The sequence below is a fragment of the Scyliorhinus canicula genome, chromosome 27 (assembly GCF_902713615.1).
Source record: "Scyliorhinus canicula chromosome 27, sScyCan1.1, whole genome shotgun sequence".
Lineage (NCBI taxonomy): Eukaryota > Metazoa > Chordata > Chondrichthyes > Carcharhiniformes > Scyliorhinidae > Scyliorhinus > Scyliorhinus canicula.
The window spans coordinates 18,129,571-18,141,625 of NC_052172.1; the positions used below are offsets into that span (position 1 = coordinate 18,129,571).

Here is a 12,055-nt window from a genome sequence, read left to right on the forward strand (position 1 = left end):
GAGTGGCGCCGCTAAGATGATCCACGGGGATAGGGCCGGGGGGGGCGGAGTGGGGGCCTTGGTAAGGGTCCTCTTTCAGAGGGTCGGTGAAGACATGAGGGGCCGAATGGCTTCCTTCTGCACTGCGGGAATTCTATGTTTCTGACATGAACAAGCCAGACTCACAGATGGATGTGCAGAAGACCGAGGAAGCAGGGCCCAGAATAGGTCAGTGCAAAACGTGGTTGAGTTTGGTCCCCTCCACCCTCCTACTTTATTGCCCAGAACCATTGAACAGATCCCAAAATGCGCCGACCTGACTCCCTAAATACAATAAAAGCAACAAAAGAGCCCAAGTTCAACAAATCAGGTCAGGAAATTTCTGCTTACCTCTACGGTGGCCTTGTAGTTCAGGTCTGGCTTCTTTTTCATCTTCTTTTCTAAGTGGCTGTTGGCTTCGATCTGTTTGACCCCCACACTGGTAGCCTTGAAGCCACAGTAGTAGCCGGCCGGATCTGTCTTGTACAGCTGGGGCCCATACTCATCGTCAATGGCTAACATGATCATACCTGGAGAACAAAGACTGGGGTGAGGCAGTGTGCGGCGCGGCCTGGCCGGTGGGGTTGACTCCTCCATGCGAGTAGGGTTGCCAACTCTCGTTGGCGGAATCCCTGGAGGTTTCATTACATGCGCTGCTACCCCGAACCGCCCCACTACCGCACTCCTGCTATTGGTCTGTTCCGTGGGTGTTGCCACCTTCCCGCAGCCAATTAGAAAGCAGACAGGCTTTTCACCATCCCATTAGGTTACGCTCGGCGGTTACTGACAGGGCAACGGGTTGGGGCCTTTGCTTACAAAGGAAATTAGATGAGCGCATAACAGAAAAGGGGGATAGAAAGAAGGTGAATGGCTGTCAGATGCCCCATGGTTTAGCTCACTGGGCTAAATCGCTGGCTTTTAAAGCAGACCAAGGCAGGCCAGCAGCACGGTTCGATTCCCGTACCAGCCTCCCCGGACAGGCGCCGGAATGTGGCGACTAGGGGCTTTTCACAGTAACTTCATTGAAGCCTACTCGTGACAATAAGCGATTTTCATTTTTTCATTTCATGAGGGAGTTGATATGGGAGGTGGCTCGTGTGGGATATAAATGCAAGCACTGACTTGTTGGGCCGAGTGGTCTGTTTCGAGTCAGGATTGCCCCGGAGGGTGAACAATTCTAGGCGTCAGACTTTGCCATCACTGTTCTTGGCTAATCGACTTTCTGATCTCGGTTCTGTCAACGTTTCCTCACATTATTACAGAGATCACACTTCAATTGGATGCCAAGTGCTTTGGGGCCCTCAGGTGTGAGGGTGCTATATAAATGCAAGTCCGTTTTGCTTGATTTTCCCTCCCCCACCTTGGCGACTCCCACAACATGGACGTCCTGTCTCGGGCCTCACAAGTTACAGGGGAAAGACCTGGGAACAAACCCACGGCAGTCCCAAGACTGTATGGTCTTCTAAGAGTATTAAAGGATAGCGAACCAAGGCAGGGACATAGAGTTAAGTCATGGACCCATGGTCTACTGGGAATGAGGGACCGTAGGATTTTCCCCTACTCCTTTCCTGCATTGTAGGAAAATATTGCAGCGTGGCGACAGAGTGGTTAGCACTGCTACTTAACAGCACCAGGAACCCAGGTTCGATTCCGGCCTTGGGTTTGAGCCCAGTTTGCACGTTCTCCCCGTATCTGTGTGGATTTCTGCCGGGTGCTCTGCTTTCCTCCCATTGTCCAAAGATTTGCAGGTTAGGTGGATTGTCCGTGCTAAATTGCGCTTAGTGTCCAAAGATGTGCAGGTTAGGAAGGGCTATGGGGATGGGGCGGGGGAGTGGACCAGGGTCAGGCAGACTCGATGGGCCAAATGGCCCCCTTCTGCACTGTAGGGATTCTATGATTACAAATACGCGGGGCGCGATTCTCCGCTCCCCACGCCGGGTGGGAGAATCGCGGGAGGGCCGCTCTGGCACCCCCCGCGATTCAACCACCCCCCCCAAATGCGTTTCGCGTTTTGTGGCACGCCGCTTGGAGAATTCCCGCTCGCCGTTTTTCACGGCGACCGGCGATTCTCCGGCCCGGATGGGCCGAGCGGCCTGACGACCCCGACGGGTTCACGCCGGCGTCAACTACACCTGGTCGCTGCCGGCATGAACAGCGCGCGACAGGTAAGTGTGGGGCCTGTGGGGGGCGGAGAGGGGAGTGAGCACCACGGGCGTGCTCGTGAGGGGACTGCCCCGCAATCGGTGCCCATCAATCGTCGGGCCGGCGTCTCTAAGAGACGCACTCTTTCCCCTCCGCCGCCCCGCAAGATCAAGCCGCCACGTCTTGCGGGGCAGTGGAGGGGAAGACGGCAACCGCGCATGCGCGGTTTGGAGCCGGCCAACCTGCGCATGCGCGGCTGACGTCACTTAGTCGTCGCCGGCTGCGTAATTCTCGGCGCGCAGGCTTGACACAAGCGTCAAGGCCCGGCGGCTGAATTTCTCCCAACGCCGCTCCTAGCCCCCCGGGGGGGGGGGGGAATAGGGGGCTAGGAGCTAGGGTTTCACTCCGGCGTCGGCCGTTGCCGAGAATCGCGCTCGCGGTTTCTCAGAATCGTAGAATAGCGGAGAACCCAAGGAGGCCATTCAGCCCATCTAGCCTACGCCGGCTCCTTTGGTGAGCAATCCAGTCTTACAATCCACCCACGGCCCTCTTTCCCCTCACCCTTGCCATTTCTTTCCTTCTTCCCATCTCTATCCTTTAGAAGGCCATCGCTGAACGTGTCTCTGCCACTTTTCCACTTCAGATCCAAACGAGACGCCGCGTGAAAACTGATTTTTCAGAGTACGGTCCGTCCTCAAGCAGCACGTGCTTGCAAAACCCAAATCAAAATCCCTTTTGAGAACCCAAATACAAACCAGCTGTCTAGCCCACTGAGCTAAGCCAGCATTTAGCTCTTGCTGTAAGAGACATGTATTCGTACACAGGGGCCCGTTCTCTGTGGCAGAAGGAATCTGCTCAAGCCCTTGCGCCTATTTTGAATTACGCGGGAGCTTAGGGAACCCCCAGTTCCCTGTTGCCTTCCCCACGTTATCGCCTCGGTCAATCAGAGTCGACTTGGCCAACCAATCATCCTGTAGCATTAAACCGATACAGTAAATTGTTGCCATTGTTTCAAATTTGACATTCTTGCGTTTGCCTGATGGGTGCGAAATGAAAAACTTCAGCAACACGTCTTTCTTTTCAGAAATATAAAAAATAGATTTGCACTTACAACATCCCAAAGGCCTCATTTCTGCGTTCTGAGTGTAAATCTGGGAAATGTCGCCCATCCTCTTGCAGAGCATGTCCATCGGGATGTCGTATCCATACTTGTACTTCCACTCGGCAGCTTCATAGCGAGCTCTCTGAACCTGGGAGCGGCTATCCGCTAGTTACATCGAATGGAGGAGAAGGGGTTGTAGAAAGTGAGGGAATGAGTTACATTGAGAAACATAAGAAACAGAAACAAGAGGAGGCCATTCGGCCCATTCAATGCAATCACGGTTGAACGTCTGCCTGAGCTCCAATTTCCTCACTGCCCCCATATCCCTTCGTTCCCTCAGTATCCAAAGCCCTATCGACCTCTTTCTTGATTATAATCAATGACTGACCGTCCCTAACCTTCTGGGGTCGATTCACAATCCGCTGAGCGAAGAAAGTTAGGGGCTGGTTTAGCTCACTTGGCTAAATCGCTGGCTTTTAAAGCAGACCAAGCAGGCCAGCAGCACGGTTCGATTCCCGTACCAGCCTCCCCGGACAGGCGCCGGAATGTGGCGACTAGGGGCTTTTCACAGTAACTTCATTTGAAGCCTACTCGTGACAATAAGTGATTTTCATTTTCATTTCATCTCGATCCAAAATAGCCGACCCCTTTTCCTGAGACTGTGACCCCCGTGCTGTATATACCCCCATCCAGTGGGGAACATCCTCCCAGCATCTATCCTGTCAAGGCAGGGGAATGGCACTAAGCCATGATGCTTGTTGTTTGGCCAGCCGGAGCAGATACGATGGGCCGAATGGTCTCCTTCTGCATCGTAACGTCTGTCAAGTCAGGGATGGTTTGTGACCTGGAGGGGAACTTGCAGGTGGTGGTGTTCCCATGCCTCCGCCGCCCTTATCTTTTTAGGTGCTAGAGGCTGCAGGTTTCGAAGGTGCTGTCGAATAAGCCTTGGTGAGTTGCTGCAGTGCATCTTGTAGGCGGTACACACGGCTGCCACTGTGCGTCGGTGGTGGAGGGAGTGAATGTTGAAGGTGGTGGATGGGGTGCCAGTCAAGCGGGGCTGCTTTGTCCTGGATGGTGTCGAGCTTCTTGAGTGTTGTTGAAGCTGCGCTCATCCAGGCAAGTGGAGAGTATTCCATCCCACTCCTGACTTGTGCACTGTTGGTGGTGCATAAGGGAATCAGGAGATTTGCAGAGTTGTGTTAAGTAATCATTCTGGGGTGGCACAGTGATGCAGTGGTCAGCACTGCTGCCTCACAGCGCCGAGGTCCCGGGTTCGATCCCGGGTTAGCACTGCTGCCTCACAGCGCCGAGGTCGCGGGTTCGATCCCGGGTTAGCACTGCTGCCTCACAGCGCCGAGGTCCCAGGTTCGATCCTGGCCCTGGGTCACTGCCTGTGTGGAGTTTGCATTCTCCCCGTGTCTGCGTGGGTCTCGCCCCCACAACCCAAAAATGAGCAGGGTAGATGAATTGGCCACGCTAAATTGCCCCTTAATTGGGAAAAATAAATTGGGTACTCTAAATTTATTTTTAAAAAAGCAGAGTCATTCCGGATTCAAAAGAAGTCATTTTGTAAACACGGAGTAAGAAATGGCTCACCTAGCATACCCGTCATGACACAGCCAATCTTATCAGTCAGTCGATAAATATTCGTGACTGTGCTCGCATCAATGAGCTTGTCCTGAAAAACAGCAACGAGCTAAATTACACAAAATTCTGCAGATGCTGGAAATCTGAAATATAAACAGAAAATATTAGAAATACTCAGCAGGTCTGGCAGCGTCTGTGGAGAGAGAAGCAGAGATGATGTTTCAAAGCAATGGTCTTTCATCAGAATTGGAGAAAAACACCATTGTTTCGAAATGTTAACTCTGTTTCTCTCTCTACAGGTACGGCCAGAGCTGCTGACGGTTCCAACATTTTCTAAATGACAAGATTCGCACAACCGGGCGTCACGGTAGCACAGTGGTTAGCACTGTTGCTTCACAACGCCAGGGTCACTGGTTCGATTCCCGGCTTGGGTCACTGTCTGTGCGGAGTCTGCACGTTCTCCCCGTGTGTGCGTGGGTTTCCTCCGGGCGCTCCGGTTTCCTCCCACAAGTCCCGAAAGACGTGCTTGTTAGGTGAATTGGACATTCTGACTTCCCGTCGGACAATTACCCAGCACTCCGATACTCAATAGTTACCCAGAATCGATGAGAAGAAACTAAACCAGTTCTGAAGCATGGGTAACTATAGTACTGACCCACCCTGAACCCCCCCCCCCCAACAAGACCCGTCCTCCCCCGCCAGAACACCGACTACCCCCACCGCCTCTCGACTATTCCCACACCCCAATTTCACTCCCCATCCCCCAACTAACCCCTAAACCCTCACCACCCCAACTAACCCCCCAATGGTCTCCCCACTCTCGCCTTCGCCCCCTCCTCGACACCCCCCAACTCCAGACTACCTCTGCACGTGCTGATGTGGTTATTTGCAATTGGTACGTTTTTCAAGCAAGTTGTGATCTAAAGAAAGCAAGGCGGGTATTTCCCAGGAAAAGAACAAACGTTTCATTCATATAGCACCCTTTACATCCTCAGGGCTCACAGAATTGGTTCTCAGCTTTGGAGTGCAGTTACTGTTGATACGTGAGTAAACCAATTTACACGCTGCCGGTTTCCAGATACATTCAATGAGTTGATCACCGCCCAGGTTTAACCATGAAGATGAAGATTTCAGATAGGTGTTCCTCATTTTTGTGCGTACGTTTCTTTCCCCCCCCTCACTGTAACCCCCTAACCCCACACCCTCCCTATTCTTCCAACTCGAGCCTACTCTAACATGGGTTCTCTCACTTTGCCCCCCCCCCCCCCCTCCCTCCCCTCATGGTGCCCACTCTTTTTTTAAATATAAATTTAGAGTACCCAATTCATTTTTTCCAATTAAGGGGCAATTCAGCGCGACCAATCCACCTACCCTGCACATCTTTGGGCTGTGGGGGTGAAACCCACGCAGACACGGGGAGAATGTGCAAACTCCACACGGACAGTGAGCCAGAGCTGGGATCGAACCCGGGACCTCGGCACCGTGAGGCAGCAGGGCTAACCCACTGCGCCACCGTGCTGCCCTTCCATGGCGCCCACTCTGATATCCTCCTACTAAATCCCGACACCAATCTTTCAACGTTAAATGCTCTGTTTGAAACTAAGGTTTTGACTAAGCGTTCAGTCATCTCACGCCTCTCTCCCCCCCCCCCCCCCCCCTCCTCCTCCATTCCTGATATTCCTCTGAAGCATTGTTCATTCTTATCGGACTACAGCTCTGGTGCAGCATTTTGGGGATGTTCACGTAAAGGGTGCTGTATAAAGGCAGGTTGTTGTTGCTGTACACATGGAACTGCACTCCAGCAAGACTCAGCGACATTGAGAGAGAGAGGGCGGGAGACAGAGTAAGAGATGTCTGTACCCACCGTCACTTTCTTCTGCGTTATAGCGACGACAGAGTCCTTCCCCCTCACGGCCACCGTTGTGAGGCCACTCTGGTTGATAGCTTTGAAGGCATACTCTGAAAAGGGCAAAACAACTAGTTAGTTCGTTTGGAAACTATCCAAGAGCAAGATGTCGGGGACAAGCCCAGGAAAGGAACGAGGAGCATGCCTTCACAGCGGCCATCTTAGATTGTGCGGCCTGGCAGTAAAACCTTTGACAACCCCATTTTTGACTTTTAATCCTGAGCCAATGCAATGGTCATCGGGTTCCTTCTGTCTTTATGATTGGTCAATGCTATCCATGTGCTATTGCCCCATCACAATGGATGGAGTCTGAGCTAAAATGGGTCCCGGGATCTTACTTAGAATCATAAAAGTAATCAGGGCTAGAAGGAGGCCATTCGGCCCACCAGATCCATGCTGGCCCTATTGTCATGTAGAGCAATCCAGTCAGTCCCAGTTTAACCCTTCCCCAGGTCCAACCCCACATCACTACAACTTTATTTCCCTCAAATCCCCATATAATTTCCTTTTGAGATCGTTGACTGTCTCCACTCCCATAGTGGGCCGGATCTCGAATAACGATGAGTCAGAATACAGGAGGGAGATAGAGAACCGAGCGGAGTGGTGTAACGACAACAATCTATCCCTCAGTGCCAGCAAAACTAAAGAGCTGGCCATTGACTTCAGGAAGCAAAGTACTGTCCACACCCCTGTCAGCATCAACGGGGCTGAGGTGGAGATGGTGAGCAGTTTCAAATTCCGAGGGGTGCACATCTCCAAAAATCTGTCCTGGTCCACTCACGTCGACGCTATCACCAAGAAAGCACAACAGCGCCTATACTTCCTCAGGAAACTAAGGAAATTCGGCATGTCCACATTAACCCTTACCAACCTTTACAGATGCACCATAGAAAGCATCCTATCGGGCTGCATCACAGCCTGGAATGGCAACTGCTCGGCCCAGGACCGCAAGAAACTTCAGAGAGTCGTGAACACCGCCCAGTCCATCACACGAACCTGCCTCCCATCCATCGACTCCATCTACACCTCCCGCTGCCCGGGGAAAGCGGGCATCATAATCAAAGACCCCCTCCCACCCGGCTTACTCACTCTTCCAACTTCTTCCATCGGGCAGGAGGTACAGAAGTCTGAGAACACGCACGAACAGACACAAAACAGCTTCTTCCCCACTGTCACCAGACTCCTAAATGACCCTCTTATGGACTCACCTCATTAACACTACACACTGTATGCTTCATCCGATGCCAGTGCTTATGTAGTTACATTGTATATCTCGTGTTGCCCTATAATGTATTTTCTTTAATTCCCTTTTCTTCCCATGTACTTAATGATCTGTTGAGCTGCTCGCAGAAAAATACTTTTCACTATACCTCGGTACACGTGACAATAAACAAATCCAATCCAATCCAATCCATCATCCTTGTAAGTAGCGAGTGGTCATAATCACTTACTGGATAAACAGGTTCTTCCTCACATACCCCCAGGGTCTGATGCACGAACATCTTAACCCTCCTCCTTAGTTAACGGGGGGGGGCCCCTCCATCGCAAGCTGGCTACCAGTGAAGGAAAAAAACTGTGTTGACATCACATCTTCCATGGCCTCAGAATGTCGCAGACTGCTTTACGGTCAATTGTTTACATTCAAAGTCTTATATCACTCTTGCCATTTGGAAACACGGCAGCCAATTTGCGCACAGCAAGCTCCCACAAACAGCATTGTGATAATGACAGAAAACTCTAGCACTGTGGCCTCACGGCGCCGAGGTCGCAGGTTCGATCCCGGCTCCGGGTCACTGTCCGTGTGGAGTTTGCACATTCTCCCCGTGTCTGCGTGGGTTTCACCCCCGCAACCCAAAGATGTGCAGGCCACGCTAAATTGCCCCTTGAATGGAAAAAAATGAATTGGGTATTCTAAATTTTTTTTTAAACTATTTTTTCCGATGTTGATTGAGGAATGGCCAGGACTCGAGGCAGAACCCCCCCCCCCCCGACCCAGGGGAGAACCCCCCCTGGACTCGGGGCAGAAACTCTCCCCACTTTACTTCTTCAGATAATGCCCTGGGATCTTTCACATCCGGTTCAGAGAGCAGAGGGAATCTTGTTTTTAATGTTCCACTCTGAATGATGGATCCTCTGACAGTGCAGCACTCCCCCGGTACTGCACGGAGTGTGTTAGCCTGGGATTATGTTGTACGCTCAACCTTCTGCATCTAGACAATTTTAAAACCTCATATCATCAGGTGTACAGAGCAATCTCATCAGGAAACAATAACTTATATGTACATGGCGGCATTAACATAATTAAACATCTTAAGCTGTGTCACAGGAGCTTTGCAAAACAAAGTATGGCGCAGCACGGTGGCACAGTGGTTTGCAACGTTGCCTCACCACGCCAGGGATCAGGGTTCGATTCCGCCATTGGGTGACTGTCTGTGCGGAGTCTGCACGTTCTCCCCGTGTCTGTGTGGGTTTCCTCCGGGTGCTCCGGTTTCCTCCCACAGTCCAAAGATGTGCAGGTTAGGTGGATTGGCCGTGATAAATTGCCCCTTAGTGTGAGGTTACGGGGATAGGGCAAGGGAATGGGCCTAAATTGGGTGCTCTTTCAAGGGGTCGGTGCAGACTCGATGGACCGAATGGCCTCTTCTGCACTGTAGGGATTCTATGATTCTCTGAAAGCTCACCTCGAGGTTAAAGTTCAAGTATGGATCAAACCAGTGAATAAATAGTAAACCGATCACAGAAATGCAATTGGTTAAAGATTCCCCATGGCAACCATGCCTTATGAAAGTCCACAATTGTTCAGAACTGGGTGTCTAGAATAACAGTCAAATAACTTCAGCATAAGCATTAATGTCACAACGCTAATCCCAGTTATTAATTCATGGGCGCGTCTCTAAAGAACAATCTTCACAACAATACCGCCTCCCCATCCACAAAGGTTTGGCATTTTAAATCAGGGATTTCCCTTCTCAAGTTTCAGAGTAGTGAAGCATATACCTGTGGAGACTGGCACACCAATACTTTATCAAATAGCACGCTACAAAGATTAAGAACATTAATTAATTTTTTTTAAAATCATCATAATTCATCTTGTGTTTAAAAGTTTTAATCACTGTTAAACTAGATTTTAATCACATATTTATTTGATCCCAATGTTGCTGCACATGTGTTTTGCTTGCCTGTTGCCATTTTGGTTTTGTTACTGGCGACCATATCTGTTTATTTGTCAATGTGTTCACCTTGTCCTCACTGTGACCGAGGAGTCTCACTCCTCAGTACCGACTCTAGCCCTCCCTATCTCTGTAACCTCCTCCATCCCCTACAACCCTCCCTATCTCTGTAACCTCCTCCATCCCCTACAACCTTCCCTATCTCTGTAACCTCCTCCATCCCCTACAACCTTCCCTATCTCTGTAACCTCCTCCATCCCCTACAACCTTCCCTATCTCTGTAACCTCCTCCATCCCCTACAACCTTCCCTATCTCTGTAACCTCCTCCAACCCCTACAACCCCCCTATCTCTGTAACCTCCTCCATCCCCTACAACCCTCCCTATCTCTGTAACCTCCTCCATCCCCTATAACCCCCCTATCTCTGTAACCTCCTCCATCCCCTACAACCTTCCCTATCTCTGTAACATCCTCCATCCCCTACAACCTTCCCTATCTCTGTAACCTCCTCCATCCCCTACAACCTTCCCTATCTCTGTAACCTCCTCCATCCCCTACAACCTTCCCTATCTCTGTAACCTCCTCCAACCCCTACAACCCCCCTATCTCTGTAACCTCCTCCATCCCCTACAACCCTCCCTATCTCTGTAACCTCCTCCAATCCCTACAACCTTCCCTATCTCTGTAACCTCCTCCATCCCCTACAACACTCCCTATCTCTGTAACCTCCTCCTTCTAATGCGTTTACCTAATTTTTTCCACTATTGATGGCCATACTATCGGCTGCCCAGCCGTAAACTCTGGACTTATATCCCTAAAACTCTCCATCTTTCCCCTTTTTCAAGGTTGAAATAGCTTTGATCTTCTCTTCCCTGGGGGTTTCAGAGGTAAATTTTGTCCGAACACACTGCTGTTAAACCCTTTCAGAGAAACACTTGCATTTACATCGCACCTTCCACAACCCTAAGCAACTTTAACCACTGGAGTCTTTTTTTCTGAAGGATTACTGCGGTGATGTAGGAATGGCAGCAACCAATTTGTCATCCAGATTCATAGATTAAATAGAATCTACATTGCAGGAGGAGGCCATTTGGCCCATCGAGCCTGCACTGGCCCTTGGAAAGAGCACCGTACTTAAGCCCACACCTCCACCCTATCCCCGTAAACCCACCTAACGTTTTTGGACACTAAGGGGCAATTTAGCACGGCCAGTCCACCTAACCTGCACATCTTTGGACTGTGGGAGGAAACCGGAGCACCCGGAGGGAACCCACGCAGACACGGGGGGAACGTGCAGACTCCGCACAGATGGTGACCCAAGCCAGGAGTCGAACCCAGGTCCCTGGCGCTGTGAAGCAACGGTGCTAACCACTGTGTTACCATGCCGTCCTTTGAACCTCGAAACATTAGTTCCCGGGCAGCATGGTGTCACAGTGGTTAGCACTGCTGCCTCACGGTGCCGAGGACCCGGGTTCGAACCCGGTGGGGTTACGGGGTTAGGGCGGGGGAGTGGGCCTAGGCGGGGAGCTCTTTCAGAGGATCGGTGCAGACTCCATGGGCCGAATGGCCTCCTTCTGCACTGCAGGAAGTCTATGGCTCCGCGCTAGACACCCTCGTCAATACAAAATCGATCTAACTCAGCCCTGAATGTATTCATGGACCCACAGCCATCTCTGGGGTAGAGAGTTCCACAGGCCTTCTGAGGGAAAATAAATTCTCCACAGCCCACAAAACTGTTATGGTGTAGAAGGAGGCCATTCAGCCCATCTAATCTGCACCGGCCCTCCAAACAAGCACTATTACAAGGTCCCAGTCCCCTGTCTTTTCCCCGGATCCTTGCCCTGGTTCTATTCGAGTTATTGTGTCGCAATAAGATCAACCTCTCCCTCTTCTAAACTCCGGTGAGCACAGGCCCCATCCCGGTCACTCCCAGGCTATATATATATATACATATATAGTCTCCCTCTGGGGACAGTGCCCTATTTAAGGGGAGTGGCTGCAACTTTCCAAATCTTGGAAACTTTTACTCGCTGACAAAACTAAAAATGATGATTTTGGCAACATGGTCATTTGAGATAGGAACTCATCTGCAATAATCTGGCTGACAGGGGTTGTGGGGGGGAGGGTTGG

At 51.0% G+C, this 12,055-nt stretch overlaps 1 protein-coding gene across 3 annotated transcripts in view; it reads right to left on the reverse strand.

The window, feature by feature from the left end:
• The window catches only part of LOC119958008 (proteasome subunit alpha type-6-like), a 65,760-nt gene that overhangs the window by 5,968 nt on the left and 47,737 nt on the right, over positions 1 to 12,055 (reverse strand). For all 3 annotated transcript variants that reach the window (XM_038786268.1, XM_038786267.1, XM_038786265.1), the window contains exons 2-5: positions 6,714 to 6,808; positions 4,859 to 4,940; positions 3,272 to 3,427; positions 370 to 548 (exon numbers count right to left, since the gene is read on the reverse strand). In XM_038786268.1, coding sequence (XP_038642196.1) covers positions 370 to 548; positions 3,272 to 3,427; positions 4,859 to 4,874 — 351 coding nt within the window. In that variant the 5' untranslated portion in view covers positions 4,875 to 4,940; positions 6,714 to 6,808. The remainder of the gene's footprint in view (positions 1 to 369; positions 549 to 3,271; positions 3,428 to 4,858; positions 4,941 to 6,713; positions 6,809 to 12,055) is intronic.